General features: G+C 56.4%; 1 protein-coding gene across 1 annotated transcript in view; it reads left to right on the top strand.

The window, feature by feature from the left end:
- The first annotated feature begins 1,177 nt into the window (after window positions 1–1,177).
- Window positions 1,178–26,341, top strand: part of PAX7 (paired box 7) — a 98,388-nt gene continuing 73,224 nt past the window's right edge. The window contains 4 exon segments of the mRNA XM_057305214.1: window positions 1,178–1,307; window positions 3,872–4,107; window positions 4,691–4,820; window positions 5,735–5,863. Coding sequence (XP_057161197.1) covers window positions 1,223–1,307; window positions 3,872–4,107; window positions 4,691–4,820; window positions 5,735–5,863 — 580 coding nt within the window. The 5' untranslated portion in view covers window positions 1,178–1,222.

The following is a 26,341-nucleotide window of genomic DNA, read 5'->3' on the forward strand; positions in this document are numbered from 1 at the left end:
ACTGTCAGATATTTCAGAGTGTGTGAGCGAGACGAAAGAGATGTGTCATCAGCAGACTCTGACCCTGGGAGGCCAGAGAAAAGGCGAGAATCCAGAGGAGCCACCAACCCGAGGCAGACATTCCCAAGCAGCCCGAACGCGGAGAGGGGCGGCGGGCGACCAGGGGGCCGGGCACTCGGCCGATGTGGCCCATTCGTCAAAAGAAGACACTTGCACAAAGTTGGCCCCCTCCCTTTCTGCGCCCTCCCCCAGCCTCCGGGGCCTCGCTCCCTACGTGTTAACGGGCCGTTCAAATTCTCCCCCAAAAACGAGGTCGAGCCGGGGATTAGAAAAAAGAGAGGAAAAAAAATATTCGTTGGCGATTTCTTTTCGTTATTGGTCCTCGGCTCCCTTCAGCCCTGGCCCCCTTCCCTCCTCATGAATAAAAGAAAAGTCCGAACCTATCAGATCTCGTTGGCTGCCTCCCCCCCCCACTCCAGTTGAGCACTTTTGCACAACTTACCCTGCGGATCACTCGCCCCCTCGCTTCCCCTCTTCTCTTCCCAACCCCGTCACCCCCTGTCGCCTTCCCTCAAGCCCCGAAACTCGAGAGCCACCTCCTTCCCTCCCCAAGCCTTGTGGGGGCGGGGTGTGAAAGCTGGTGTGAGAGGGAGTCGTGAGTGTGGTCTGGAGAAAGGCGTGGAGAGGAGTGCGGGGAGGGAGCGAGCGAGCGAGCGCGAGAATAAATATATAAATAAATACGAAAGAGAATCCACTCGGCAGCCTCTCGGCGCAGAAACTTTGGCCCGGAGCGCGAGAGCGCGCCTCTGCCAGTCCGAGGCCGGGGCCCTGCCTCCGGCCGCGTCCCCCCAGCCCCGCTCGGCCGCCCGGCCTCGCCTCCCGGTTCCGCCCGGCGCATCCGCCCGCACAACTTCTGGCCGAGCGGAGCGGGCAGAGGCGGACTTGGGGTTGCTGTGTTTGTTTGTTTGAACTTCCTTGTCACCACCTTCCCTCCCCCCAACCTCCACCCCCACCTCGCCCCCCTCCCCAGCTTCTGGACGCGTTCGACTGCAGCCGGGGGTGGGGGGTGGGGGTAGGGAGCGTGTGTGGAGGGGAGGAGGGGGAAGAGGTTAAAAAAAGAGAAGTGGAAGAAGAAGGAAAGAAAGAGATCGCAGCAGGGGTAAAGGGAGCGGACGGGAAGCGATTTTTGCCGACTCTGGATTCGTCCCCGGCGTGCGCAAGAATGGCGGCCCTTCCCGGCACCGTACCGAGGATGATGCGGCCGGCTCCCGGGCAGAACTATCCCCGCACGGGATTTCCTCTGGAAGGTAAGAGCGCCTGGGCTCGCCGCGCCTCCGCTCCTCCGCCGGGAACCCGAGGTCCTTGGAGAGGCAGCGATCTCCAGGGGTGGTGGCGGCGGCAGCGGCGCGGGAGGGCAGGGGGTCCCCTTCTCTTCTGGGGACCGAGTCCGGGAGCTGGACCCCTGGAAGTTTCCGGGGCCGACACTTGTCCGTTTTTGCGCGGCTTTCAGTGACCGGCGGCCGGGGCTTCACAGGTCGCGTGGGCTCTGGCCTTCCCCCGCAGGGCGGAACTCCCGGCAGATTTCGGCCCCTAGTAAATTTCAAGTCCTGGCGAATTTCAGTTCGTTTCCACTATTTTCAGATACTTTCCTCCCGGTTACTTTCTCAGCTCTCTGCGTTGGCCGGCTACAGCGCTTTCTACTCTCGTTAGGAACTGTTCTTTTTTCACTCCTGGTATGGTTCTCCAATCCCTTTTATTTCGAAATACCCAGCAATGTTAGTGATAGTTTATATGTCTAAACTAGGAAGGCTATCGGCTTCTTCCAAAGCACCAGACAGAAAGAAACTCCTGCCTTTTGGTTTGGAAACAAACTCATTTGTAATAATAAATAGTAACGATTCCCCCCCCCCCAAACTTTTCACTTGCGCTTCAGAACTCTGCAACTCTCCTGTGAGAGACGGTGAGCGGGCACCAAGGTGTCCAGACAAGGGGAAAACGTGAATTCTGTAATGTGCCCTCCGTCAATACCCAGCACCGGGGTGAGCAGAGAGGACTGGCAGTGGACGGGTTCCCGACTGGAGGAAAGGGTGGGAGCGCGCTGCCAAGACCCTTTCCTGCGTTTTTCTTTTGTTTTCTTTTTAAACTAATGGAAGGCCTTCAACCTGTCAACCGAGGGATCACTGGGTTTCTGGGGGTGGGGAGCCCAGGGTGTCATACAGAAGTGGTGAGAGATAGGTGCCACTTTCATTTTTTAATTACTCTTCTTGTAATTGTATGGGCCCCTTGTGCGTGAGGAAGGGGAAAGGAGGCGGGGAGGGGATGGACAGGCAGGCAGCCTGTGATCTGGGGAGGGAGGGGTCCCACTGGCAGCGAGATGGCGCGGGTCCCTGAATTAGACGAAGGCGAAGAGAGTGGCTCCGTGATCAAGTGCGCGCAAGCAACCACGCAGGCGGGAGAGCGCACAAGCCCGGGGATTTGCCGTAGCACTCTCCTGTAGCGAATGCAAGTGAAACAGGCGGCCGAGGACGCGAGCGGATTAGAACAATATTTGCCCAACATGACGGAGAATACTGAGGAGAGCCGAGCGCCGGTCGCTAAAGAGGCTCTTGAATATAAAGTTGGGCGCTCGAGAGCTCTCGAGCGCTAATGGCATATCCCGCCACGGAGACCGAGTGACTCTGACTTGGCGACGCACGATTTCTGATTAAATCCGAGGGTGGCTTCAGACACCTACTTTTACAAAGAGAGGTGGGGGGACCGGGAGCGCGAGGGAGGAGGCGGTAAGCACGGCTGGGCAGCCGAGCCCCTTCTCGCCTCCTCCCTTCCAATTATACTGGCAGCTCCCTCCACTCCGGCGTCTGTGAAATCGTTCTAATCTGCCAGATCTCCGCAGCCGCCTGGTCCCCAAATTGGGGGGATGGAGGCCGGATTAGTGCACCGGGTGTCCCCCAACCTTCTATGAGGAAATTGTGTAGACCTTGCATTAAGGCTTCCGAGGAGCTCTCCCCTCCCCAGCATACAGCCGGAGTGCCTGTCTCCCTGGTTCCCAAAGTCACCCACACTGGGAGACGCTGGCCCATCTGTGTACCACCCTCACGAGCCTGCAGGGACAGACCGTGGATTTCTGAAGCCAAATAGGCATTTGATAGGGGAGCTCGCTGACAGCAGAGCGTCTCCCCCAAATCGCCCCAAAACGAAATTAGAACTTTGAGAGGGGTTGGAAGCAAGGAGAGTCCCTCAAGGGACAGCCAGGTGACCCCAGAGGCAGCAACCAACAGCATCGTGTCACCAGTCCCTCGGCTGTTCAATTCTAAGTAGGACAGGTTTGCTGCCCAGGCCAGGACTGTGAATACTGGTAATTAAGCAGCCTCTTCTGGCTGCCCCCAAAATGGATCAGTCTTGACCACTTAGGGCATGAAACTGACCAGAAGGGCCACATCTCACCCGAGGCAGACAGACCTGCAGCCCAAACTGCATCCTAGGGGACCGAGCCACTGGTCCCACAGACTCCCAAGACTCCATCAGCTTCTTGGCTCTGCCCTCTCCCTCCTGTTCTCAGAAGCATCAGATCCCTCTCGAGTGTGTCCTCATTCCCCAAAGTGTGACCATAAGAATGGGGGCACACAGCATCTGGGGTACTGTAGCAGCCAGCTGTGCCTCATCTCTCCATCCTTCCAGGACCCTCTCTCAGCTCTCTGACAGTTTTTTCCTGACCACTGAACTGCCGCAGCTCCAAATGTGGGGAACTCGCAGACCCTTTTTCAGGGGTCTTGGGGCTCAAATAAAACTGGAGTCAAGGGGTGTGCTCACTGTCTCTTCCCCATCCTCACCCAGTGCCTCTCTCCTTCCTCATCTCCCCTCCCTTCTCCAGTGTCCACGCCACTTGGCCAAGGCCGGGTCAATCAGCTTGGGGGGGTCTTCATCAACGGGCGACCGCTGCCTAACCACATCCGCCACAAGATAGTGGAGATGGCCCACCATGGCATCCGGCCCTGTGTCATCTCCCGCCAGCTGCGTGTCTCCCACGGCTGTGTCTCCAAGATTCTCTGCCGCTACCAGGAGACTGGGTCCATCCGGCCTGGGGCCATCGGTGGCAGCAAGCCCAGAGTGAGTGTCTTTGCTGCAGAGCTGGCCGTCGGCCTTCCCACGGCTGGGGGATCCTGGCTGTGGCCCCTCTCACTACCCTGTGTCATCCAGTACCACTGGGGTGTCTGTATGCTTCCTATGGAAAGTACAGGGGGCGAGCGTCCTCACCCCCAGATGTCCCGCTCATTATTTGGATTTCTAGGGGATAGGATAACTGAGGTTCCAGGTTGCCCAGGACTTTAAGGCCAATGAATCACCCCTGGACTGCCCCTACATCTGCCCCGACCCCCAGCATCATCCCAGACCAGGGGACATCTCCCCTCAGTCTTGCCTGAAATAGTGAGCGGGGTGGTGGGGAGATCCCAAGAGCCCTAATTAGTTCTGTCTTATTACCCATCACTACCCTATGCACCCGGCTGCCTTCCTGGGAGCCAGGCACAGGTTTTGTAAAAGGTTAAAGCCAATCTCAGAAGGGGGGGAAGGGGAGGACAGGGGAACCAGAGCCACCAGCCTGGCCTGGGGCTCTTGGGAGTTGGATATTAAAAGTGTCTCCCTCCCTCCACCCCATCTTTCCACTCCTGCTCTCCCACCTCCACTTCTGAAGCAGGTGGCGACTCCGGATGTGGAGAAAAAGATCGAGGAATACAAGAGGGAGAATCCCGGCATGTTCAGCTGGGAGATCCGGGACAGGCTGCTGAAGGACGGACACTGTGACCGCAGCACGGTGCCCTCAGGTGAGAAGGCAGCGGAGCCGGCACGCACAGTCTGGCTCAGGCTGGGCTGTGCCGGGAAGGAGGCAGGACAGACGGAAGGTGAGGAAGGGTGGGGAGCTCCAAGGAAAGTTGGGAGGAAAGTGAGCCGGAGTGCAGAGTTGGGGCAAAGGAGGGAATCAAAACCGAAAGGAAGATGGAGGAAGGGAAGAAGGAAAGAAAAGAGAGAAAGTTAGGAGAGACAGAGAGAGGAGAAGGAAGAAAGAGAGGAGGAACGAGGGACAGAAGGAGAGAAGAAAGGAGGCACAGAAGGGGCAAAGAGTTGTCCTGTAAGGCTGGGTGATAACAGGAGCTCCCTTGGCGCGTTCTCAGAGAAGTGGCCTAGAGAGATGGGTCCGTCCTAGGAGGGCTGATTTCCGTGGGCTCCTGGACCCCTTTCCCCAAGTCACTCTTTCTGTTCTGTTAGTGCCACCAGCCAGCCGTGGGAGGCCGTCCACCACGCTGCCTGTGAGACAGAAAGCGGCCTTGGGTGGACGTGCACGTGTGCACAAGTGCGGGGGCATCCAGGCATGCAGGACGGGGACACACACCTGAGTGGAGAGGTGGCAGCCAAAGGGGCTGGAGGGCCTCTGGCAAGGTCCTGGGGAAGCGGGTGTGGGTGTGAGTGAGGGCATCCAGGGGATGTGACCATGTTAGGCACAAGTGTGTGCAAGGAGTGTGCCACTGTGAGCGTGCCCCAGGTGAGTCAGCTTCCCTAGCCTGCGACAGTACTCAGATGTAGATGTTCAAATGGGAGGGAGGTGTCAGTGGGTGTGAATCCCCTTGCAGTGTGTTGTGGGGAGGGACTGCCTGGCTTTCTCCCAGGGGCCCAGGTCGCCAGGCTCCGCTTCCCCAACAACTTATACTTGCTCTTTTGCCTTTGAATTTCTGAGGTTTAGTGAGTTCGATTAGCCGCGTGCTCAGAATCAAGTTCGGGAAGAAAGAGGAGGAGGATGAAGTGGACAAGAAGGAGGACGACGGCGAGAAGAAAGCCAAGCACAGCATCGACGGCATCCTGGGCGACAAAGGTAGGGAACCTCCGGGGGGGTTGCACCGCCAAACTGGCTTCCCGGCGTGCACGGGAGTTCGGGCCAGTGGGGGCCAGTGGTTCGCTTCCGCCGCCCAAGTTTAGCGACAGCACTTTAGCGGGAGGACTCGCAGGCCCCGGGGCAGCCGGGAGTCCCTCGGGGCTTGCGGAGAGCACCCCCCTCAGTGCGCCCCGGACTAGGGCAGAGCGCGGAGCCGGGGCGCAGATGGCCTGGGCGTCCCCAGGGAGCCGGTTGCAGGTTGGTGCACTGCGCGCCGCTGAGTGCGCAAGCCTGAGCACAGGGCCTGGCCGAGCACTCCGGGGCGTGTGCCCTGCGGGGCAGGCGTTTTGGCGGCTCGTCCCGGTGTGGATCTATTATTTATAGGACGCTTGGACAAGGGGGCGGGGGGCGAGGAAGGAGGAGCCGGCCTGCGGCTCCCTAAATGAATTTGTTAACCAGACCCGCACACGCTCTCTAAACGGTCCCTTGAAACCCTGCCTGACAGTTGACTGACCGCTGCAATCAATAAAAATTAGCAAGGGCCGCCGCCTAACCCTCAGCCCCGCGTTGCCAGGGCCGGAAGAGACAGTGCCGGGTGGGTGCAGAAGGGTGGGTGCACCAGTCAGGCGCTTGCCTCTGGTGGGGCCCAGTCGTTGAGGCCAAGTTCCCCTCGGCCCAGGATCGGAGGATCTCAGGCGGGGAGAAAGCTTCCGACTGCACCCACACTCTCCTCTCTTGCAGCCCGGCTGCCTGCCGGTTGGAGTCTGAGCCTTACGCCCCGCTTTTTCTCGTGGTTGGCTAGGGAAGGCGTTTATCTTTCAAGCGCCTGCATACCCCGGAAAGGGGAGTGTGCTTTTGTTTATTGACGGGGGAAGTTTCGGAAGAAGGGGAAAGTCTTCCTCACTACCCCCTCCCCTTGAAGTTCTCTTTGAGACTTGGTAAGTGTGCCTTAAGTTTGGGGGGGGGGCGAGAAACAGAAATAGAAGACCCGGAGTCACAAAGACTGGCCAGGGAAAAGAAGCGAGCCCACAAAGGGGCATGCCGGGAGGCAGCGAGACAGGAAAGACAGTGGTCACGCAGACCTGCAAAGCGGAAGCTTTGGAAAAAGTGGGGGAGTGCCCCAAACCTGGAGACTTGTAAAGAGCACGCTTTGCTTGAATTTCTTTCCAGAGGGGTCTCAACGTACCCCTCTCCTTGCCTCGCGTGAACTCCTAGCTCAGGTCTCTCTCTCCATTTGTCAGTAGTCTCCCCAACCTTGAAGATGAACTTCACAGACAAAGCCCGCTTCCAAAGACAACACCCAGGGAGGCCCAGCCCCCACGGGCCTGGTGGAGGGGGAAAGTGGGAGGAGGGGCAGGGGCAGCCCCTTTGAGAGAGCAGCCCAGAGCTGGGGAAGGGGCGGGCTATTGACATTCAGGGCCCCAAGTGGAGCCCAGTCCCGCCAGGGACAAAAGGGCGAGGGAAGAAAGGGACGGAGCTGCGCCTGGCACCCCGCTGTGCCGGGCCTGCCTCGGAGCCCTCGGGTCTGCAGTGGGAAGCGGCCCCGTGCTGCTCAGGAGCCCCTGGCTTGGCGGAGGCAGCCCAGAGCCCTGGGGACCCCTGTGGGGGGACCCGCTCCTGACTTCAGTTTGTATCAGAAAGGGATTTGGTTGGACTTCTTTTTTGTGGGGTGGGGCACATTGAACTTGAAATGATCTTTCCTGGCGAAATACCACACAGCAGACACCGTTTCTGAGAAGTACTGGGGAGAGGCAGAAGGGGGTTTGGTTTTATTTGGAGAGACTTTAGGGTGTGTGTGTGTGTGTGTGTGTGAGAGAGAGAGAGAGACAGAGAGAGAGAGAGAGAGAGAGTGGGGGTGTGTGCGGCGGGGGTTTGTCCAGCTCAGTCTGTGAGGAAGCAAAACAGTCTCTTCTGAGAAAGAAGGAAAGGAGAGGAAGGGGATAGAAAGCATGTACTTCGGGGATCCCTTTGGCTCCAGGGAGTTCGGGTGCTTCTGGCGTCGGTCAGGGCTTTCAAAACCAGCTCACAGGCAGCTTCGCTGGAGAGAGGATTTCCCTGCAGCAGAACCAGGAAGCTCCAAATCTCCAAGGGGTTAGGAGGAGCCTGGTGCTTCCAGACTTCCAGACGGGGAGGCAGAGAGCCCGGGAGCGCAGTCTGGAGAAGAGCTGCAGAAACGAAATGGAATCCGTGGGTCTGGGATCCAGAGAGCCTGGCAGGTTTTGAGTGACAGTGGGCACGTCGGGCGCTGGGACTGTGGGCTGGATGGCTGTGTAAGCGCGTGCGACTCTGTGTGGCTGTTTGCCCGTGGGTCTTTGGATCACTATGCCGTGGGTCGTATTCTCTGCAAGTGGGGTTCTGCGTGGGTGTGCAGGGTGATTGTATGTGGGTGTGAACGGGCAGATTGACAGTGAGGATGAGGGAGGGCTCTCCTGTCCCTCCGGGGGACAAAACATTATCAGCCCCCTGAGCACCTGGGCCAGGAGGCAGGCATCCCGGTGAACCACGCAGCTGGAACCTCTCCTCTCTCTCCCAGGCCCCAGCCATCAGCTTCATGGCCAAGTTAAAGGTGAAAAGACCTCCTAACCTCCACCCAAGTCGACCAGGTGGGGAGAGGCAGAGATGCCTCAAAGGGCAGAGCAGGGGGAGGGGTGCACACACACAAACTTTGTTTTGGTTTCTCGCTCTTGACAAATGCTTTCTCCGGGGGTTGCCCCTCTCATGGCAGGGAGCCTTCCAAGAAGGGGTTTAAGAGCTCTCCTCTTTAAGCGCTAAAGAGAGATCCCTCCCTGAGTCCGTTTTTCCCTATCGTCTGCTTGGCATTTAATAATGTTAAGACTTATTAGAGCTGGTAATGAAAACTGGGACTGCTGAATAGGAAACTGTGTTGCAGAAGGGTGTTATAGCTCCCAGGCATGGTAAGAAACTATTTATCCGCAATCAGTCCTCACTCTCAGAGTTTGAAGCACAAACGTTAAGTTGAAGGGTTTTAAAGCAGATTAAATTGAGCTTTTATTTCTGTGCACTTTCATCTCTGAACAGCTCACTCCTGCTCCCCTTGGGCTGATATTCATGAGGCTTTCCATATATTTTTTTTTTTTTTGCTCTTATCCTTGTTAAGACTGAGTTATTAGGATTGTTGGTTGTGAGAATTTCAGACCGCGGCGGATAGGGGCTCCAGCCGTGCTCTGCTCACCTGGAGAGGGAAATGGACAGTTCCTTGCCCTCATCCACTTGGACTCTCTTCTCCTCACCCTTTCTCGGTGGATCAGGGGAGACACAGGCCAGAGACCCAACCGGTAAAGGATCTGAGGACAGATGGGAAAGAAAAAGATTTTCCTAGCTTGAGCCCAGGGAGACACTGGTGGGAAATTTGATAGGGGTTTGCAAAAAGTCAAACCATTTCTCTGTGGGAGCTAAGGGGAGTCAGTGTGAAGAAATAAGAAAAAAAAAAAAAAAGCAATAACAACAGCAATAAACAATAAGAACACCAAAGCCTCATGCAACTGACAATGTACAGACTTACGCTGAAACTGACCGGATCAGACATGGGGCTGCACCTGGGCCTCTAGGGTACAACGCCCAAAGAGGTCACAATTAATATGAAATAAGGGGGGGGGTCCACAAGATTTAAAAGAAGAAGAAGAGCATGGATTTCTCCTATGGGGGAAAGTGCCATTGTCAAAGTCCATCCGAGAATTTGCCGACCTCTTCGGTATGAAAGACCATCTGGGGTGGGGGCCGAAGGTGGTGTGTGTGAGGCAGATACGTGTTTCTTTGCATTTTTCCTTCATTTATTTTTAAAGCAGCAAACTTACAGGTGTGGAGTGGGAGATGACGGAGAAGGCTCGGAAAGGAGGGGAGCGCCCGAAGTGTCGGTTTTAGACACTTGTAAAAGGAGGTGGGAAACAATTTAATTTGGCAGCGCGGCTAGCTGCTAATGCGGTTTTCGGTCGTTCGCTACACTGGAGGAAGCTGTTTTGATTGTGTGTACAAGGACCTGCCAAATTTAATTAGGCTCCGGGGGAGCGCATGAATAGGGGAAGGGGGGCACGGCTCCCCTCAGCCCACACCGTTTTTTTTTTCCCCCCCGGCTTCACACCTGGAAAGGGCATTGTTTACCGGATAGGCGAGCGGCAGAGGGAAGGGGAGGAGGCGCAGAGGGAGAGGGGCCTGGGAAGAGGGAGCGAGGGAGGGGACGAAGATAGTCCATTTATCAAGAAACAATCTGCATTGATTTAAACCAACAAGTTCCCTCCTCTGTAAATGTGTGTTTAGAGAAAGGTAATTGACACTTCATCAAATCAGAGGATTACCCCGGGTTGGCAATCTAATCAAACAGAGTCCAGGCGGGATTTGAGGCTGTTCAGAGTGGGATCAGCTTCGCATAATGGGGGCTCGGAGGAAGATGGGAGGGTGTCAGGCAATTCCCCGGCTTTAGGCTGCGCTCAGTGGTGGATATTCAGTGAGACCAGAGGGAGAGAGGGAGGGGGGCGAGGGCTCCGCCGCGCCCCGGCGGTGGGGGGATGGGGTGAGCGGAGAGGGGGCGAGCCCACACTGGGCTGACAAGACTCCCCCTTTCTTCCCTCCATCCCCCCAACCGAAGAAGAGAGCGGGGAAGGAGGGAGCTGAGACTAACGAACAACAACAATGAGATAAGTATTACAAAGGCAAACACTGGCGCTCGCGCGCGCGCTCGCAGCCCCGGAACCCGCGGTAAATAAACAAAGTCGGCAAACTGTTTGCCAGATAAACTCGTGCCTAAATTGAGTGTGACGGGCAAGGAGAGTAGAGACAGAAGGAGATAAGGTTGGAGGGGGAATGAACGAACATAATCTAATTCAAGACATTTAGCAAACAAACTCGAAACAAGGGAGAACGGGCGAGCGGAGGGTAATTATCCGCCCCCAGAGATCGAGGGAAGACTTTGGAGAGCTGGGGGTGCAGTAGGGGGCCAGAAGCCGCGGAAGAGCTGCGCGTTGGGGTGGGGGGTGCCTTTGGGACTCCACGGGGGAACCCGGAGAGGGTCCCCAGGGTCTGCAGGGGAAGGACTGGGCTCCCAGATTGAGGTTCCCGCTCAGCTCTAGTTTCCCAAACGCGTTTCTAAACGGGGTGGGGTCCCCTGCCGCGAAGGCGTGCGGGTTTTATGTTCACCTCGGGGCACGCACCGCCACACACTGGCTGTTTCCAGGCGTTTGTACCTAAAAGACTCGTGTGCGCGGCACAGCCGTGAAAGGAATTAGATATTTACCAGTTTGAAATAAGCCTGGCTAAGAAGAAGAAGAGGGAGAGAGAGAGAGAGAGGGACATTGAAAAGATGAGGCTGGGGGAAGACTTCAAACGAATTCATCATTTGGAATGGTGGAGGGGAGATTTACCAGACAGTATTGGGAAGTTATTTAGATATTAATAACACATTTTCCTGAGGCGCGACCACGGCAGCCATCTGTGCTGCTCTCGGAGCTATTTGGCTGGGTGAAATATGGGCGTCTCAAATGTTGGGAAGAGATAAGGCAATCAGGCTAACCCTGGTCCTAAAACGGCATCGCGGCGTTAAACCCGGATTAACCTCCCCCCACCCCCGCCGCCCCCTCCCCTTTCACAGCTTTCCAAATTTTTCAGTGGAATTTACATGGAAGGATTTAAAAGCACATATAACAGTAGCCTTAAAGCAGTAAGGTGATTATTTGGGGTTTTTTTTTTAAGAATGTCTTTCTGAAAATGATAGTTGTCACATACGTTTTATATAAATATTATATAAAAACATATATATTTTTACATAGGGAGAGAGGGCTGAGCAAATGAGATTTCCTTCCAGGTTGCCTCTTTGGAGTTCCCATTTGCCATCATGGGCAAAGTTGATGAGGGCTTCTTTCCTAATGGGCATCTATGGAAACACGAAATGTACAAGGTCCCTGGCTCTGGCCCCCGGCAGTTCTCCTAAAGCCAGACAGAACTCACACTCACAGAAGAGACTTAGAAGTGCCTGGTGAGGGGAAGCCTTCCTACAGTTAAGAGCACCGAAGAGAAACCCCAAAGGGGAGATGCTCCAGCGGCTTTGGGGCCTTGAAGGCCATGACTAAGATGGGGGGCACATTCCAGGAATTCCAGAAAAATAGCTCTTCTCCCTCTCCCATCCCAGACTAATGAGGTAATTAGGAAACCCAGTTGGGGATGGGGATAAGAGCGGATTGGAAGGTTGGGTTGCCCCCCTCAGTTTTTGCTGTCCTATGCCTGCCTTCTTTTTCCCCCTCCCCCCAACTCTGGCTGAAAGAGGAAAAGGTGGAAGTGGGGTCAGCGCTTTCTGACCTGCTCTGGAGCAATTGGCCCCGGCTGGGGTCGGGCAGAGGGAGGGAGGGAACTTGCCTTCCCAAATCGAATCAAGGCAGAACGGTGACCTAAGGGGGAAACTTTGCCATTAGTAGATAGATCTCTCCAAAACTTCAAACAAAGTGGGGTGGGGGTGGGGGGAACAGAGCGGTGAAGCGGGGTAGGCAGAGGCCAGGGAGAGAAGAAGTCCAGAGAGAGAGCGCAGAGGGGACCGGGAGCCCGTGAAGGGGAGGGGCCTGGAGGAGGAAGAGAAAGGGTCGAGGGCAAAGGGGAGGTGGGGGCCAAAGGAAGGGGTGTAGGGAAGGGGATGCTAAAGGGGGGTCGGCTGCACTTGGAACCTCAGCCCCGGGGGAGAAGAAAGGCTTCCCCACACTGCAGCTTCAGGAGGGATGAGGGGAAGTGTGTGCGCCCCAAGTCATGCTACAAGGAGGCCCCAGGGGCATTCCCGGGTGCCTGGGGCGCTCGTGCCTGGCACTCTGGTGGGCAGCTGAGTGAGGGTGGGTTTGGAGGTGCTGCAGAGCTCTGCAACCTTGCTGAGGAAAGATCCGGCCGTTGCCCTGAGACTGCGGGTCAGCTAATGGTCCAAGATCTGGTCTCTGGGGCCCTGGTTGGGCGCTGGGCCTGAGCCCAGGTTGAGATCAAGGGAGGGATGGCAGAGACTGGGGAGATGCCGAGCCACAGAGGTGGCACGAGAGAGAGTCAGAAAGGAGGAGACCGGCAATGGGGGGAGAGGGGGAGAACGCTGCGCGCTGGAAAACTGAAGAGTGAGAAAGAGCGCGGGCCTGAGAGAAACTGCCTAGAGCGGTTGAGGACGCCGAGAAACGCGGAGGGACTGAGAGGGGCACGGAGTAGCAGAAAGAAAGACGAAAGGACGCAGAGTCACCGAAAGGCCGGCCTGGGACAGGCAGATCAGGAGAAACCGCGGGACCTGGAGACAGCCCGCGGGAGAGCGCGGGCGGAGAGGGCGAGCGCGCAAAGCCGGGCGGCGGCGGGAGGCGGGCGAGCCGCTGTCGTCCTTTTGATCCTCGGCGGCTTCCCCTTATCAGAAGCGCTTTCAGTGACACTGGCACAAAGGCAGTTCATCATATTACAGCGCGGCCCGGCGGCTCGCTGCGATCCCGCCGCTTAATTAGAGGCGAGCAAGGCGGGCCGGCGGAGCGGGAGGGAGGCCGACCCCGAGGCGGGGGGCCTGAGCTCCGCGCTCAACCCGGGGCGCTGGGAAGGGGCTGGCGGGAGAGCCTGGCCCGGTTGGGACTAGGAACAAGGAGGGGGGCGGGCGGGGAACCCTTATTCAGGGTGCTGCTAAATAAACAGGCCTGTCGGGGTTTCACTGCCTGGAGAGCGGGGCTCGCTGCCTTCCGGGTTTTAGCAGCAGCCCCTCTAAGTTCTCAGCTTTGGGAAGGGATGGTGTGCAGTCCAGCGTCCGCACTCCCTGGCTTCCCACACTGCAGAATGGAGGGTGAGTAAAGGCGAGGCTGCAACCCTGGAGAGCTGAAGGTTTTGTGCTGCTCTGGGCCCAGCTCCCACCCACAGGTTCCTAGCAGCTGCAAGTCCCATTCCCTCCTCCTAAGGCTTGCCTTGTCTCCATCTGAAGCCAGCTGTGCTAGGCAGGAGGCATCCGGAGGGGCAGAGTGCGTTGTGATGGGCTCGGGAAGGAAGCGTTCTAGTGTCTATCCTGCCCCCAACTCATGAGCAACGTCATCCTGGACAACTTGCTCAATTTCCCTGGGTCTCAGTTTTCTCCCATGAAAGCCAGAGAACTGGACTGAGTCAGAGATTCTTGTCTTTTGGGGGGACCCTAGACCCCTTGGAGAATTGGATTGAATGGAGAAAAAAACTGGCCAACCACACAAGTCCATACAGACAGAATTGTGCCGACAGTATAAAGGGGTCTCTGGGCCTCTAGAGGCCACACCCCCTTAGGAACCTCCTATTTGCAAGTTTCCTGGTGACTCCAACACTCTTGGGGGAGGCGCTCATCCCCAAGGGGGAGCCCAGGAGCTCAGGATGAGGAGATAGAATTGGGGAGAGGGGAGAGTTTGAGGCTGAAAGCCTGCCCTCTATCTGGCCCTTGCTGTTTCTTCCCCTTTCCAAAACAGAGGCAGCAGAGCCCCCCTCCCATTCATTTGTTGGAAGCGCCCTTTCTGAGAATGAAATGAATACAAATGCTGTGTTCTCCTTTTGTCTGTCCCACCAAAAAAAAAAAAAAAAAAAAAAGGAAGAAAGAAAGAAAAAGAAATTTGTTTCAAAGAGTGAGTTTCTTCAGTCTGTGAAATTTTGTTGAGCACCTACTATGTGCCAGGCATTGTGTTAGGTGCCCAGGAGGACCTGAGACATCAGGAAGGCCCCTGCCTTCAGAGAGTTTTGAGCCAGGTGGTTGAGACAGGAAATAACCAAGCCCACGATGAACAGGCCTGCCGCAGTACATATGTGTCTGCGTGTGTTCACCTGCATCTCTGTGTGCGCCTGCCCCCTTGCCAGGCTGCCTGTATGTTTTGGTGCTTGTGAGTGTTGCCTGTGTGTGTTTGTGCAGGTCCGCGTGTGTGTGCAACAACAGGATACGTCTGGGGGCAGAGCCGGATTTGGCAGGCAGCTCCCAACCCGGCTTCGGGAGTCACAGGCATCCGACAGGGCCTGGAAGCACCCTGGGTTTGAGCTGAGAGGAGGAGGAAGGAGTGGCCAGGCCGCTGGGCTCCTGAGCCTCTCCCCTTCACTGTGCTCTTTGTCTGCCGCCCGCAAAGAGATCAAACAGACCCCAGGACGGGACAGAAAAAGGGGTGGGGCGTCGGCCCAAGAAGTAGCTTGGAAAACTCCACCCTGAACTTTTCTGGGGTCTTTTCCGTGGGACCCAGACCCAGCAGAGCCCCATTCGAGGGGGTAGCTGCCTTTCCCTAGGACCCTACCCGGGTTGCCAGCCTTTGGGGTAACAGGTGGAGAGGGTCCGCTCCTGGTTCGAATTACAGTTGTGGGTCTCTAGGCAACTTGGGAAAAATGAAAAGAAGGCAACATTGGGGAAGTTTTGGGGGATGCCCTGTGTTGGGGTAGCGTGTTGTGTACACTTTTGCGTGGAGATCGTGTATCTGGGATCAAGCCCTTCAGTTCCCCAGAAACCTACCTGCCCTGTAGTCCACGCTGGATTTATCTGAGCTGCACAAAAATCAGATTCAGAGATCGCCTCCAGAGCAAGAACTTTGGGGTTGGTAGGGGTCGGGGGGGCGGGGAGGTTCTAAGGAACCCTCTAGAACTCTCTCATTCCCAGTGGAAGCCTGCAGAAGAGGGTTTCTTTCCCCTGCACTCTCTTGTAAGGATAGAACCAGCTCCCACTGTTGGTCCAGTGGCAGAAGGAGGAACCTGGAACTTTCCAGCCTGCCTTTGCACGAGCCCTTCCCACCCCTTGTCCACCCCCTCCACCCCATGCTCCTCATCCTCGCAATTTTTTCTCCTTACCTGGACTTCTTGAGTCAGATTCACACTATTCTTCAGAGAATCAAAAGTCTGATAGAGAAAAAGAAATTCCAATGTAGGTGTGTGTGAGAAAAGGTGCAGCTAGGAGATGCCCCTCTGCTTTCTTCTGCTGCTTCTTGCCCCCTCCCCCCAGTCTATATCCCTTCCTCTGTTATGGTCCCTCCGGCTGGCAGCAAATGCCTGCCCTCTCCTATCTTTGGTGATGCGGGAAGATTCTGAATTATCGCACTGGCGTTTCTGGGATTGATTGGAGGTGCTGGGAGTGAACCCTAAGAAAAGAGGCTCTGGAACTTTGTTTAATAAATGGGTGTGGACAACTTTCCTCTCTCCGGAGTCGAATTGTGCTCAGGTTGGGACTTTCCCTTCAATGGGCTATACAGGTGACACGACAAAGTGTGGCTGGCGCTCTCAGAGCTGTGCCCCAGGGGCCATTAGCGCTGGAAAGGCGCCTTGGCCGCCACCTGCTAAAAGCAAACAAGCCAACAAACAAAAACACCTTTCCCCCTTCTGGCTGCGCGGTGGGTTTGAATGCTGGGAACTCAACTTCAGCCGAGGAGCTCCTCCTCCGTGACTTCCGGGGCCCGAGCCTCAGTTTCCCCGTCGGATTAGTGGGGATAACAGCCCCTCCCCACCTCCTGAGGCAGGAGGAAATAAGGGCCGGGAAGGCTCCTTGGAAACTGGTCAGCGGGTCCCAGGAGGGGGAGAGGGAGGCTCCAGGAGGTTCCCCCCCCCCCCAGCCCCGGGCCGCGCACCCCCCTCCCCCGCGCAGTTCCCGCTCGCGCCTCAATGGCCACTTTAGAAATACAAACAACTTTAGAAATAAAGTAACCAAACCCCCGAAAGGGGCTTTGAAGGGGCGAATGCCTGGTGGCGCTTTCCTATGGTGTGGGCCGAGGCCCCGGCCTAATCCCGCTTTCATTTTCACCGACGGCCGCGGGGGAAGCGCTCCCGGCCTCCCGGCCCCTCAGGAGGCTGATTAGGCCACAAAGAGCCCCCATTATCCCGAGAAGAAAACCGGGGGCGGCGCGGGGCGGGCGGAGCGGGGGGAGCCGGCCGCCCGCGCCCGGGCTATTGACTTAGTGGATGAAGTCAAGAGCGGGCACGCTGGGAGCCCCGGGGGGAGGGGGACGGGGGCGCCGGGCAGGGGGGAGGGGCGGCCCCGCGCGGGAAGGGGCGGGGAGACCGAACAAAACAGGACGCACAAAACCCCACAACAAAACCCAAGCTGCAGGAGAGGGAAGCTGGCGGCGGAGGGCTTCGTCCCCGGGGTTCTGCTGGGTCAGCTGCCCCGGGCGGGCGGCCCGCGGAGGAGTGGGGTGCGGGGTGGGCAGGGGGAAAGGAGAAAGTCACGGCCGGTGAGACTGGTGTATCTGTCGCTGAGCAGCGTGGCAGTGGCTTGGGCACGAGGCTCTGGCTCTCAGCTGTTCTCCTCTGTGAACCTGGGGAGCTGGTCTAGTGTGGCCACCTGCGGGTGTGTGATGGGGACACCTGGTGGGCAGAGGCCATTCCTCTGAGATGCTCTAGGAAAGGTGCTTGAGTTAGGGGTGCTGGGCAGAAGGGGGATGAAGGTGACAGAGGAACCCCCTCCCCAGCCTGAAAGATCTGGGCAACTTTGAATGAGGTGCCCCTGGAGTCTCAGTGATCCCACAAAACCGTCCCACCGATGATGATACCTGCAAAGTGCCTGGGGAAGTGTCTTTCATAAGCTGGGGCACATTAGGAGGCTGGATAAATAGTATTCTCCAATCCCTTCCACCTCCTCTTCTCCTCCAAGGCCACTCCCCTGTGACTTGAGAAGTAATAGAGGCTGTAAATCTATAAGTAATCAGCACATTTGGGCTGGGGTGGGGTGGGGGACAGGTCCTGAGCCAGGCGCAAATGAATGGCATCCCTCCTGATGTAAAAGAAGTGGGCCCTGAGGGCGGCTCCTCATTGAACAGAAGGCCAGGGGAAGAAGGCAGAAACAGAGCCAGTTCTGGTGACCCAACAGACACTGTTAGATATGTGGAGGGTCATTCCTCCCCGGGTGAGTTCTGTCCCCTCCCAGCTTTGGTGGGTGGGGTGGGGAAGGTCAGGGTGAGCCCTATCTGGGGATTGAAGGAGATGGCAGAAACCTCCTCCAGGTGTAGAGGAGGCTGGAGAGGGTATGGGACACCAAGGAGAGCTGGTCCCCATTCCGTTGAAATAGAAGTTAGGTCTAGGCACTGGCTGGAAAGACTTGGAAGTGCTTTGAAGGCATTTTGGCTCTTCATCTGTTCATCCCACAGCTGTCTCATAAGCCAGCTTCCTGCAGCCTGCTGCCCTGGGGGGGGTGGTTCGTACCCCTAGAGCCCAGGTGCTGGGCACCTCCTGGCTGAGTTAAGAAGTTGAGACTTGCTCCAAGTGTGGTGGGGAGCCAACAAGAGACTTCAGCAGGCGAGTGATGGACTAATTGGAGAAGGGACTGGAGGGTGTGGGAGGCCCGCTAGGAGGTGAGTGCTGCGAGGGGAGCAGGAGAAAGGTACAGAGGGGGTGGAGAGCAGAGGATGGGTGGAGAGATGTCGAGGAGAGGTCCCTGCCTGAGAGGGAGGAGAGGCAGGGAGGAGGCACTGTTCCCAGTCCCCCTCTCCCCACTTACTAGATGCCTTGGCGTGCTGAGCCTGTGGCTGGCTCCTGGGACAGCTAGCCTGACCCTGGAATCTGAGGACTCCAGGCCGAGATCCCAAAGGGTGAGGCAGAGTTGAACAGGCCTTAGAGCTCATCTGGTCATTTTACAGATGGAAAAGCTGAGGTCCAGAAAGTGTGGCATGAGTGAGCGCAGAGGAGGGAAAGGTAATTCTGGTTCGGTTTGCTGGCAGTTACATCCATAGAGGAGCAAAACACGCAGGTTGAAGTCTTGCTTCCAGGAGCTCAGGAAGCCTGGGGTGAGGGCGTGGGAAGTCTGGCGCTTGTCCATCCCTGCCCCCGTCACCCTTTGTGCTTAATGTGATGCATGCTTTTTTTTTTTTTGAAGTTCCATTTCACTGAGGGGGAAACTGAGGCTCAGAGAGATTTGGAGAGGAGGGTTTTCTCCTAGTAGTGTCTATAGGACCCCAAGACCTTTACCCTCAGAGGCCTGAAGAGCACAAGTTCGGCCGCTCTTCCTGTCCCATCGGGACAGTTGCAGCCGCCAACACCAGCCCCCATTCTTCAGGAACCCTAGATCCAGGCCCAGGGGACACTGTGGCTCCAGCCAGCACCCCCCACAACCACCCGGGCTCCCAGCGCCCATGAGCACCTGCCGGGATCTTGAGACTTGACAGAGGTCACAGATTTGGCCATCTTCCTGGGAAAGGTCCTTGTCGCAGCAAGGAGAAATAAAGCCCAGAGGCAAAGGCACGGCAGTATGGGGGCTAGGGGTGGAATTCAGACCCCGTGCAGTGGCCTCCACCGAGAGGCCCTGGGCTCTGGTGCTAACTGCTGTGAAACCCTGAACAAGCCACTTAATTTCTCTGGTTCTTGCCCTTTTGTCGGAACAATGGCAAGGCACAGCTGGTCTAGTGGTTTTCAAAGTGAGTTCCTCGGAGCCTTGGCTTTCTGAGCAGGAGCTTCTGGGGTGATGTGGAAGGCAAGGACCCTTGGAGCTCTGATGCTCTGGGCACGTGTGCGCCGGAGGAGAGAAGTCCAAACCCAGCGCTCTGGTGAGGCTGGGCTTTGTCCCAGCGAGGATAGGGACTACCTCCAGTGGAGGCTACTCTGGAGGAGGGGGAGGGCCAGAGAAGCTCTGTTTACGCCTGGAATCAGAGCCCCGGGGCTGTGGTTATTGGTCTTCAGAGATAAGCTGATATGGCTTATCTGGTGACAAATGATTCCCCTCCTCTTCTATTCCCTGCATTAGGGAACTTTCTCTCCTGGCTAGGAGGTCTCTTCGGGACAACAGGCATGGCTGTTCTCCAGACACTGGGATCTACCTTTTGAGTCCTTGCTCAGTTTGCTGTGTGACCAGGGGGGCCGTTACCCTCTCTGTGCTTCTCTGGGGGGTACCGGTGGTGCAGCTGGATTGCAGTGCCATCCTGGCGTGGTCCGGGAAGGAGGATGCAATGCAGAATGTAGGAGATGGAAAGATCCATGAGCCAGGACAGCAAAAGTGTGTGTCCCAGATCACCCTGGTGCTTTTGCAAAGCGTGCAGACATGGGCACTTTCCTGATTTGGGACATGGGAGAGGAGTGGCTTTGGGGGTGAGCTGCCCTGGTCCTTCTCATGGCCACCCCAGTTCTGAGCCACGGGCCCACTGCAACGCCCCGTTTTACAGATGGAGAAACAGGCCCAGAGAGGGGAAGAAACTTGTTCCTTGTTGCACAGCAAATTGGGAGCAGGGTCAGAACAGGGATCTGGTCTCCAGACTGTTAAACTAGGCACCATGAATGGACCATTCTTCCAAAGTCACTGGGTCCCTCACCTTTTATTACTGTCACCTGCCCCTACTGAACATCTGGTGACCGAGGGTCTGTCCCTGCAAGGTCACCATGCCAGGAACAAGGGGGCTGTCAGGGCAAGACCCCTGCCTGTCCTGCTGTGCCGGACTCCTGCCCACACCACGGGCATGGCCTCCCAGACACTCCCTTTCATCTCAGATCTGGGCCCAGCCCTTCCAACCAAAACATCGGTGGGCGACTGAAATAGCTCCGGACTCATAATCAGCAGGACCCAGCGGAGCCTCCCCACTGCGGGTGCCCTAGACCCGCTGCTCACCTCTCTGGGCCTCGGTGTTTCTACCCATCCCATGGGGGTACAAACCACCAAAGGAGCACAGGAGCTGAGACGCTTTCAGAAAAGGGGGCTGGCACCTAGGGAGTGCGTGATCAAAATGAGCTGAGAGGTCTGAAAGCAGAGGGTATGGAACAGAGGACCCTTGGAGGCTTCTAAGATAAGAGTTTCCCAAATCAAATGCAGATGGCTTTATTGGGGGCTCTAAGACATCTGCGTATTTTTCCGTAAAGATTTATGACCAAAGTCATATGTACTCGTAAAATTCCAAATTATAAAAAAAGCAGACAAAACGAAATGGAAAATCTTTCTTCTTCCCCAGAGATGATCTTGTTGAGTTTGGGGGTATCGCTGTCTGGATTCACGATCTGGATCAGTGGCTGTGGCTATGCATCCAGCTGTGCGTCTAGATACAGACACAGAGACTTAAAATAAAGTGGCATCGTAGCAACTTAAGCTGGGGACTCTAGAGGCTTTGGGGGTGAGCACGAACCCCTAGAATTGAATCCCAGTTGTAGGTATGTGTATGGACACGTGCATTTCCCTGGGATCCTTAGCTGCCCTGGGTCCCTAGGGCTCAGGGTCCCCAAAAGGTTAAGCACCTTGTGGTAGGAGATTTGCAGCTGTTCCTCCTCTCTAAGGAGGGGCAGCAGAAGCTCCCACTCCCCCCACCCCCCACCCCTCTCCACTCCTCCCCACTGCCCCTCAGCGCCTCTCCCCTCCTCCTTCCACTTGTGCACCTGCCTGGGCTTCCGGCCTCCCCTGCTTCAAAGCGCTGGCTAGGCTTTACCTGCCTCACCTCCAAAAGGGAAGTGGCATTTCAGGCACTTAATTAGACCTAGGACAAGAATAGAGGCTGACGGTCTGGTCAGGCCAGGGGGGATTGTTGGGGGATTAACACCCAGGTAAACCCATCAAGGCTCACCCGCCTCTTGGCGGGAGGCAGCAAGAGAATCGCAGGCCCGCAGTGGAAAGGCTGGGCCAACAGCTGGGAATCACATTGGGGGGGGGGGGCGATGTGTGTGCAGGGAGGGCAGGGGATGGGAAGAGAAGGGAAGCCCTCTCCAGTTGCAGCCTCCACCATCTTTCTTCCCCTCCCCCCTCCCTAGTGCCCCAGGAAGGTGGAGCTAGAACTACCATTTTACTCCCACAGCAACAATGTACTGAGCGCCTACTATGTGCCAGGCCCCGTTCTAGGGGCCGGAAGTGCAACCTCGAAATGCACAAGGCCCTGGCCTCGTGGAGCCGAAGCCCTGGGGGCAGGGAGGCCATGAGCAGGTTCACAAATCAGGGAATAGGTTCAGAAGGTGGACAGGAACTGGGAGGATAGAACGCAGAGTCGCAATAGAAAGTGGCCGCCTGGGGATGTGATGGCTTATCACGGAGCCCTCCCCGAGGAGGTGATATGTGATCTGAGACCAGGGTAGTAAGAAAGCAGCGGCCTTTTATTGAACATCTATTACTCAGGAGCATAGCCCCCTGACAGCTGACTGTGTGCCAAGCATTGGGTTAAGCACTTTCATGAATCCATGAAATCCTCCCAAGGGTACCTTAAAGGAGGGAATTATTAAGATGCCCATTTATAGATACAGAAACTGAGGCACAAGGAGGTGCCTAGGCCCTCCGGGCACAGATGGGCAGGTATGTCTCATTGGAAGCCCGTGTTCTCAACGTGCCCACCTCCTGCTACAGGTCAGGAGCCTTGCCAGGTGCTCTACTTGCTTCCTGTCACCTGACCGTCCCGCCCCCCAAGCCCTGCCCCGCAGGGATCTAGTATCCCAATTTTGCAGATGAGAGCAGAATTCAGAGAGGTTTGCCCAGGCCCCTGGAGTCACACAGCCAAGTAGCAGAACCAGGCCACGCAGATGGCCGCAAACTCTTCCTGCTGCCACACTCCAGCTCCGTGGCAGGCACCTAACTCTGGGATGCCCGCCTCTGATTCACAGAGTCCTGTGAATTCCTGGGAAGTGGCTTCCCTGTCTCTGGAGCAAAGGGCTTGTCATTAACCGAAGATTGAGCAGGAGGGCCTGGTCACACGCATGACTTGCGTTTGGGATTATGAACGGAGAAATCCCAGTTGGCCTTGGGAGTGTGTTGGAAGGTAGACGCTGGGACTCTGTTGAGGGGCTGTTCTTTCTTGTGTGTACTTTGTTGTTGCAACTGTCCTGTGTATGCATGGCTGCTGATGGCCCGTGTTTTGGAAGTCAGGAAGGGAGAGAGCGGGTCCTCGTTAGATTGGCCAGGGGTGGGGGTGGGGGGCGCTATCTTCATCTGTTGGTGCATGTGGGTATGTTCTTGTGACGTGAAGTGTGACAGCTGGTTGTGAACGTGTTCAGGGGGGTGTGGTTGTGTAGATAAGGGTGTGCATCCTTTGGGGCAGTGGGGTGGATGGCCCCTGGGGCTGTCACTGGGGAATAAGGAGTGTGTGTATACTCGTGGGGCTGCATCCATTCCTCAAGGGTGTGGATCAGTGCGTTTGCCTCTGCCGTACAAGCATCTGTCCCCATTCTGCAGATAGGAAACTGAGACTTAGGGAATCAAGTCAAGTCATCTGCCAGAAGTCGCCAGCCAGCAAGTGGCTGAGCCAGGAAGGGAAACCAGGGCGGGCTGCCTTCCGAGTTCAGCCTCTTTCCTGGGCTCTCCAGGAAAGGTTTAAGCTACAACAAAAGGTTTAAATGCCACGGAGAGCCTGGGGGACGGATGTACGTGCGGTCACATGCAGGATCCCCTCCTCGTTGGGGTGTCTCAGCCTCTGCCTCTTCCCCGGGCCCCCAGCCCAGCCCTGTTGCACGAGGGCCTTTCTTTCTTGGGATTGCAAATACGTCAAAGATTAACGCTGCAGCTGGCTGCTGCCCTGAACAATGGTGAGATCTAGGAAGTGAAGAAGTAGCCAGAGAGACAGCCCCGTCCGGAGAGGCGGTTCACAGGGTCTGCCCACTTGACTCGGAGTGACCCCCTGCCCCACCCCAGCTCCATGCTCCCAGCTGGAAAGGGAAAACAGAGTCTATAAAGAAACTCTCGCTGGAAGGAACGCTTCTCACAGAGTGCCCTGCGCTGGACCAGAGGTTAGGGGGAGCTTAAAGGAAGGGGTGCCCCCTCCCAGGGAGAAATAGCCAATAAAGAAGCACGAGAGAGAGAGAGAGAGAGAGAGAGAGAGAGAGAGAGAGAAAGAGAAAGAGGAGCAGGAATCCACCCAGACCCTGTGACCCAGCTCGAGAGGTGTCCCCTCCAACTCTGTTCTCCTGAACGCGGACGACAAAACACGACAAAATAAATAAAACCCAGGCACAGGGGTGCAGTGCCTTTTCCCTTCCTGAATCTCCGCTCACCCACTTCTCCTGGTGAGTGGCAAGGGGGACAGATAGCACCTGAGAACTTCACAGGCTACCCGGGCTAGCAGAGGGGAGAAAACCAAACAACGTTGGGTGGGCTCCTTGCAAGGCTACAAGAATTAGAGATGAAGAGCTCACGCTCCCCTTCGGCGGGGATGCAGCTTTGGGAAGCAACCTTGAGACCGTGGAGGACGTACCATGTGAGCGGCACATCCCCTGTGAGCCCCACAGTCCTGCGACCATCACAGGTTTTACTAATCCCAGCTTACAGATCAGGCAACTGGGGCTCAGAGTTCCCAAGATCAGGACTAGAGAAAGAGGCCGAAGGCATTAGAGCCAGGCCTCTCCTTCCTGCTTTGGGTCCAGGAGTCATGTCAGCAGCCCCTGGGTGGCTCAGGAGGGGCCAGTCAAGGGGAAAACTAATCTTGGTTTGAATGTGCTTATCATACCACGGTGACATCCTAGGCCAGAAGCGCATACGTATCCCTTTATTTTTGGCCTAATGTTTATGATTTCATTTTGACTCTGTTATTTCGTCGGGTTTCTGCAAGCTCCTTCCCAGTTCATCTCTCTGCAAAAAAATAAATGCTATTTTAAACAAAGACGACATACTCCCTTCCAGCGGCCAGAAGCTGGTCTCCCTGGATTCCAGTTTCCACGGTCAGAAACAAGGGCTGCGGCCGGTCCCAGCCCAGGCCTGGGAAGCTTAGAAATGCAGGTGGCGCGTCCCCTCCGCAGATGAAGCCACTTAATTACCACGCAATCAATATGCAAACAAGTGCCAAACTGGGTTTGAATCAAATTTCTCATTGGGGACCCAGTGGGGGTGGAGAGTCCAGCAGAAGGGGGGCCCATCAGAGGTGGGCTGGCAGGGAAGGGGGTTGCAGGATGAGGAGATGGGCTTCGGCTGGGACCCAGGCACCCGAGGGCCGCTCAGAGGCCCCCCGGAGCCCTCCCGGTGTCTGGCGTGGGGCCCGGCTCCCATTGAGGGGAGCCAGGGTCCGTGGCCCAAGGCTGCTGTCGGCGGGAGGGTTTCCAGACCTGTCAGCTGAAGTCTGGCGGTCTCCGCTAATTCATTTGACTCGGAAATCTCAAATTGACCAGGTTCCCCCTCCCCTCTTTAAAACAAACTCATTAAACTTGTCAACACTCATTAGGCCCGTAAAACATTGAACTAGAGCCACTGGGGAGACTTGCAGAGGGTGTGTGTGTGTGTGTGTGTGTGTGTGTGTGTGTCTGGGAGCATGCACTGCAAAGCTGAACCAGGCCCTGGGAGACCCACCTCTGAGGCCTGGCCAGGGCAGAAGTCCTGATTCCTTCTTCACCTACTTCCTTCCTCCTGCACGCGCCTTTCATCGAAGGCAGAACCGTGTGAGGGTGGAGGCACGCCGTGCCAGAGTCACACTCCAGTCGGAATCTGCCTTTGCCCTCCTGCCTGTCTGACGTGGGCCCGTCCCGTAGCCTCTGTGCCTCAGTCTCCCCATCTGTAATATGGGGATTTTAATAGGACCGGCCTCCCTGAGCCGTGGGGAAAAGAACGCATGGCAAGTGCCTGTAACGATGCCTGGCACTTTCTAAGAACACTGGTAGCGATTACTGTTGGTGGTAGTCATATTGGGGCCATTATTACCAATAATACCTTCAGATATAAGAGACAGCTTCATGGGGAACTTGGACATTTGGAGTTGATAAGATTCGAGTCTGGATCTCAGTTTCCTGCTTCGGGACCCTGGATCGGGGCTCATTTCTCCAAGGAAGACGAGCAGGGCGTGTGTCATCAGAGCACCAGCTTGTGCTGAGAAGGGACTTGGCACAAACGAAGCCAGAGCTAGCGTGGTGTCTGGAACTGTAGGAATGTGAGCCCTACCCTTCCTGCTTTGTCCCCTGCGCCCGCATTCAACCCGCTTGCCCGCACCTTACCACGCAGTGGGGAAGGCGGGGGGCATGTCTAGAGCCCACTCCTTTGGTGAGGACCACAGGCGCACTTTCCTACAACCCAAAGCAAAGCTGGGGGGGATATCGGCTTCCAGGAGAGACCAGGGGTGCCCGCCCCACCCCACCTGAGGGCGGAGGTCCCCTTGGCCCTAGAAGCAGAAGGAAAAACTGCGCCCACCCTGCCCTCGATAAAGAAAAACACCTCCGGTTTTTAAAAACCGCCCCCACGGGAAGGCAACCAGGTGACCCCAGATCTAAGAAAGAAGCTGGAGGACGGGCTCCTGCCTGCTGCTGGTTCTAATACACACTTTGCTTCGAAGAAATTCCTTCTGCTCCCTACAGCTGCGAACTGAGCCTTCCCCACCTCTGCCAAGGGGACCAGGCTCTGGTGGGCCCAGAGACCCGCGGCCCGAGGCCGGCCCCAGGGCCCCGATGAATAGCCGTCTTGTCTGGGGCTCCCATTTAGAATTTGTGGCTGTGGTTGCGATGTGTTCTTTTTGCCTTTAAAGTGGGGTGTCGACAGGCTTTCTCCCTTTCTCTCCCCCATTCACCTTCTTATTGAGAATGCCTCCTTAAAAAAAAAAAAAAAAACACGCCAGCCTTCTGCTACTTTTCTTCTTTCTCTGAAAATGAGAACATCAGCTATTGAAGTGGATTGATGAACTCTTCCCAAAAGTTTATTAAGGGAAGGTT

Source organism: Ursus arctos, unplaced genomic scaffold (genome assembly GCF_023065955.2).
Source record: "Ursus arctos isolate Adak ecotype North America unplaced genomic scaffold, UrsArc2.0 scaffold_32, whole genome shotgun sequence".
NCBI lineage: Eukaryota > Metazoa > Chordata > Mammalia > Carnivora > Ursidae > Ursus > Ursus arctos.